The 5341-nt window shown below is 39.4% G+C and overlaps 1 protein-coding gene across 1 annotated transcript; it reads right to left on the bottom strand.

The window, feature by feature from the left end:
• Positions 1-2365: 2365 nt before the first annotated feature.
• LOC149202891 (uncharacterized) lies at positions 2366-4909 on the bottom strand. The gene is made up of 3 exons (XM_089401721.1): positions 4064-4909; positions 3473-3943; positions 2366-3319 (listed from the first exon to the last, which is right to left on the bottom strand). The coding sequence occupies exons 1-3, from the start codon at positions 4907-4909 to the stop codon at positions 2366-2368; spliced, it is 2271 nt and encodes a 756-aa protein (XP_089257847.1).
• Between the last annotated feature and the right edge of the window lie 432 nt (positions 4910-5341).

The following is a 5341-nucleotide window of genomic DNA, read 5'->3' as shown; positions in this document are numbered from 1 at the left end:
AGCTCGGTTTTACAGAATATCTTTCTAGTATCCAGCCATAATTTTCTGGTAAACATGCAATTAATAAGGAGATGATCTCGCGTTTCCTCATCCTTTTTACAAAGACAACATCTAGAAGGACCGCTAAAACCTTTTTTTTGAATTCTGTCCCATGTTAGGATCTTATTTTTGGCTGCAAGCCATGTGAACAAGGATATTTTCGGCCACCAGTTGCTTTTCCAGATTATCATCCATTCTTGATTCTCCTCATTTATAACCTAGGCGTCAGTTAAGTAGTATGCCTCTTTGACTGTGAAGGATCCTTTCACAGAGTTCCCCTATCTCAGAATGTCTTTTCCTATTCTAGCTTTTATCTTCCTGGAGTTAACCTCTTTCATGAAAGCTTCTTGTTGCTCTCTATTTAGCTCATTGTCCCATTCTTTTGGATCTATCCATTTCCTCCAGATTCCATCTAATTCATCTGCCTTCCAATAGTCTTTAACACATTTTCGATTTCTCCCTATTTTGTCCTGTAATTGGTGGACATTCTGAATTCTATTCATCCTTTCCTTTTGCTGCCATCTCTCCTCCCAGAAGTTGGCTTCTTCACCTCCTCATATTTCCCAGAACGCATGTCTTTCTACTATATCTCTATTCTGCCAAGCTGAATCCCAAATTGTTGACCCCTTCGGAGTTTCTTTCAATCTCAGGATGTCCTCAGTTGTATTCGGCATGTTGTATTTGTGTGTCCATATAGCTTTCCATAAGTCATTGCCCCCTCTTAACCATCGCCACCAGAGCTTTGCACCTAACACTCTGTTCAGCTTTTCTGGATCCCGCAGACCTAGACCTCCTTTTTCCTTTCTTTCTGTTAAGTGATTCCAGGGAACTAAGGCCCATTTTTTACGTTGTGCTGTCCCTCCCCAAATAAATTTTCTCATGATCTCCCTAATCTTTGCACAGACTCCTGATGGGGCTGCCATTATTGACAGTGGATAGATGGGAATGGCTTGTAAAACCGATTTTGCCAGTACTACCCTTCCTGCTATATTCAGAGTTCTGAAGGCCCAATTCATCATTTTATTCTTTAATTTATCCAACACTCCTTGCCAATTTTTCAACTTTTTGGAAGTGAAGTCAAGTAAATTTCCCAGATATTTCGTAGGTAGCTCTCCTTGTTTGAAGCCCAGCAATCTTATGAGATGGATTCTGATTGTTCTATAGTATTAAATATAAACACACAGGACTTATCTTTGTTAATCTCCAGACCCAAGGCTTTTGCAAATAAGTCTAAAATCCTCTTCAACTGCCTTATTTATTTAACCGTTGGCTCCCCAAATAACATGATATCGTCAACAAATTGTTGATGAGTTATTGGCAGGTTATTACCCCAAAGTCTCAATCCCTTAATGTTGTTCGCTGCTCTTTCTTTCTTAATGTATCTACCCAGGCCCTCTGCAGCCAGAATGAAAAGAAATGGGGATATCGGGTCACCCTGTCTAATGCCTCTAGAAGCATTGAAGTCTTTTGATGGGGAGCCATTTACAAGGATCGAAAAATTTGGAGTTGAGATTAGACTGTGAATCCAATTAATCCACCTCTTACAAAAACCAAAACTTTCAAGGACTTCTTCTAGGTATTTCCAGCTCAATCTATCATAGGCCTTCGACAGATCTAATTTAATCATCATACCCCTCTGTTTTTTCATTTTGAGAGAATGGATAACCTCCTGAGTCACTACCAGCCCATCCAGGATTTGTCTACCTTCAACGAAACCAGTTTGTTCCGTGGAAATTAACTTGTCCAGCATGGGCTTCAACCTTTTGGCTATTACTGTTGTTATTATCTTATAAATTACATTGCATAATGCAATGGGTTTGAAACCCTTAGCATCTTCCAAATTTTTATTCTTAGGAATCAAAGCATAAAAGGTAGAGTTAATTGCAGGCCATACCTTTTGGTTCATCCGAGATTCTTCTATCAGATCCAGAATTTCTTCTCTCATGAAATGCCATCCCGCTTGGTAGAATTCAATCGTAAAACCATCAGGACCTGGAGCTGTACCCTTTTTCATGGATTTTACAATTTCATCTAACTCCTCCATATTGACTTCTCGCATCAATGCGTTATTTTGGTCCTCTGTAACTAGTCGAGGAATGGCTGAGCATATTTCTTTTATTGCTTCTGTTCTATCCACTAAGGGTTCTGCTACAATGTCTTTGTGGTAATCCACCAGCACTTGCTCTATTCCTTCCTGATCCACTATTCTTTCACCATTTTGGTCTCTGATGGACAATATCCTATTTCTTTGCCTGTGCTGAACCATAGCCTGATGGAAAAATTTTGTGTTTCGTTCACCTTCCCTTAGCCATTTTATTCTTGATTTCTACCTCCAGAGGATTTCTTCTTGTTTCCTCCTTTCCTCCAATTTCCCAAGAATTATCCCTTCTTCCTGAGTGCTCTCCACTGTCCTTCCTTCTACTATAATTTTTTGTTGCAGAGCCTCCATCTCTCCCTCAAGTTTTTGTTTTTCCTCCAAAATATTACCAAATTCTTCCTTGTTCCATTTTCTGATTTTTCCTTTTAGCTCTTTAAGTTTCAATTGGAAGGTATGCATTTTTCCCTTGCCCTTCACTGTACTCTGCATCCACCATTCTTCCATTTTCTTTATAAATTCCGGATCCCTTAGCCAAAAGGTTTCAAATCTAAAAGGTCTTCTTCCAAGATTCCGTTTAATATCCACCTCCAATCTGATAGGCCAATGGTCTGAACCAAGAGAAGGCATGATCTTTGCTTCAACAAAAACATCCTTATTCATAATGCTTTCTGAAACCAGGAAGCGGTCAAGTCTCGAGGCTATCTGATTTTTACCCCCTCTCCTGTTATTCCAGGTGTAGATTCCATTAATAGTGTGAATATCTACAAGTCTTAACTCATCTATTACCTCATTGAAACGATCCATATGTTGATCTGATTTTCTTATCCCTCCCTTTTTCTCCCCTAGGGATCGAATTAGGTTAAAATCGCCCCCTATAACCCAAGCAGACTCTGGATACATTCTACGAATGGCTATCATATTTTTCAAAAAGCTTTCTTTTTCTACTGGGGTATGTGGGCCGTAAACCCCTGAAATGACCACCTTTTCATTTGTACCTACTATTCTACCCATACCTGTAAGGATTCGGGCCATACTAGTCCAGCCTTCTAGGATTATGTCGTTTGGGTTCCACAAAATTGCAATTCCTCCCGCAGATCCAATAGCATCTTGTCCCATAACTTCGTATTGAAGCTTATTCTTGTTGATTATTACTTCCAGCTGCTGCACTGTAATTTTCGTTTCCTGGAGAATCATAATACTCGGTTTGTCCTTTTTCAATTTCTCTTTCATGTACCTCTGTTTCCCTTTACTGTTCAAACCCCTAATATTCCAACTGATAATAATCATTTAAAACTTTTGATAGGAGGGGAAGAATACCTCTGACAGAGGTATCACTTTACCTGAATTTATCAACGTTTCTCCCACAGTCTGAATGGTTTCAGACAACGTTTTCCGTCCTCTTTTCCTGCTGTTTTTGCCAGAGCCGTCCATTCCCATTTGTCCATTCTCCTGTTCGCTTGCTATGGTTATCTGTTTGTCCCTGTTCTCCCCTTTTTTTTCTTTGTATTTTTGAAATGCTTCTTTGTATAGTTGTTTCTGTTTTTCTGGTATGAATCTGCTATCCAGGTTTTTCCATTCTTGAATTAACTGTTTCATGATTTTTTCCTCCTCCACCTCATTTTCCGTCTGGTCTTCCACCTCCATCTGGGTTTGGTTTGTTACTGATCCTAACTCTCCTACAGGTTGTTCTTCAGCTGCTTTCTCTATATCTGCTTCTTTTCCTTTTATATCTTTAACTATTTCCATAGGCGTATTTCCAGGATCTTCGTCATCCTCCAGGTTCACTTCATAATCCTCATTTTCATTCTGGAGGATTTGAAATTTGTTTTGACTCGCTGTATTACGGGGTTCTTCCTATGTCTGAGTTTTGGAACCATTTTTGTCTTGTTTCCTCCTCCTTGTAACCTGTTGAAAGTCCCTATCTACCTCTTCCATTTTTCCTGATTCTCTGTGGTATTCTTCTTGATTTCTTTTTAACCCTTCCTCTTTATTCAACGGACATTGTCTGTATAAATGGCCGTATTCATGGCATTTTCGGCACCTAAATGGGATATGTTCATAGTCAATTGGCTGTTGCCAGATTTCATCATGATATTCCAGCTCAATATATTCTGGAAGGGGATCTGCTATATTCATGTATACACAGAGCCTTGCATATGATGTATACTTACCTCGCTTTGTTGCTTCTGCTATTTTGACAAAGCCCCCGATTGTTTTTCCAATCCCCTCGAGTATTTCAGGGTCCCAAAATTCCATTGGTAAACCAAACAGTCTAATCCAGACAGGGGCGGCTATTATTTTTTCTTTTTCAGGGTTATATCTTTCTTCCCAGTATTTCATAAACAGACCCACATTGTTCATAAAATACGGTCCTTCCTCAAAAACCCTGTCTTTGTCCTCCAGATTCGCAAAGATGGCTGTAAAAAACCCTTTTGCTCCCAATTTCAGATCTATATGTCCTTTTGGTCTCCACCTTTGATAGATCCACCTATGCAGTTCTTTCTCAGATGGCCAATACCCTACGAACTTGAAAAGCAGCGCATGGTCCTTCATGTAGCAGTTATATTCCTCAAGTTTGTTGTAGGGAATGACATATCTAGGTTGTTTTTGTGCCCTTGGAAGGCATTTCCCACCCATCCTCTTTTGCCATAGGTTACCCATCACTGGTGCATAGTTTTCCTTCAGATCTCGCTGCATTCCACTTGCACTGGTTTCACCTGCTACAACATTTTTGAAGGAGGGGATCTCTCCCCTCCCCTGCCGATTTTCCATATCCTACTCAGCTGTGATACGTTTAATGTTTAACCACGTTTCTTGGCATGAAAACTTATCACTTAACACGTTTCTGCTACGAGCTCACCTAACTCAGTCGACCTGTCGTGCCTCCCTTCGACTTCTGCTCCGCGTTTTTCGTCTGCAGCTCCGTAGCACTGCGCCGACGGCTTACCCTAGCCTGCAAACCCTAGTGCCACCGCATCCGCCCTTAGCGCAAATTTCAACAGGAGATTCAGGAGAAGAAGATCAAATGTTAAATCTAGGTTATTTATACATTTTTATTTTTTTATAAATAGAAATGAGAAAAGTCCCATTGTAAAATAGCCTCACATACAATATAATTAAGTAGATTATTTATTTTTGGATATATATATATATATATATATATATATATATATATATATATATATATATATATATATATATATA

The sequence above is a fragment of the Pinus tabuliformis genome, chromosome 2_1 (genome assembly GCF_031772625.1).
Source record: "Pinus tabuliformis cultivar Carrire ecotype Pingquan chromosome 2_1, CPIR1, whole genome shotgun sequence".
In the NCBI taxonomy this organism is placed as follows: Eukaryota; Viridiplantae; Streptophyta; class Pinopsida; order Pinales; family Pinaceae; genus Pinus; species Pinus tabuliformis.
This window is presented reverse-complemented; position numbering and strand designations above follow the sequence as displayed.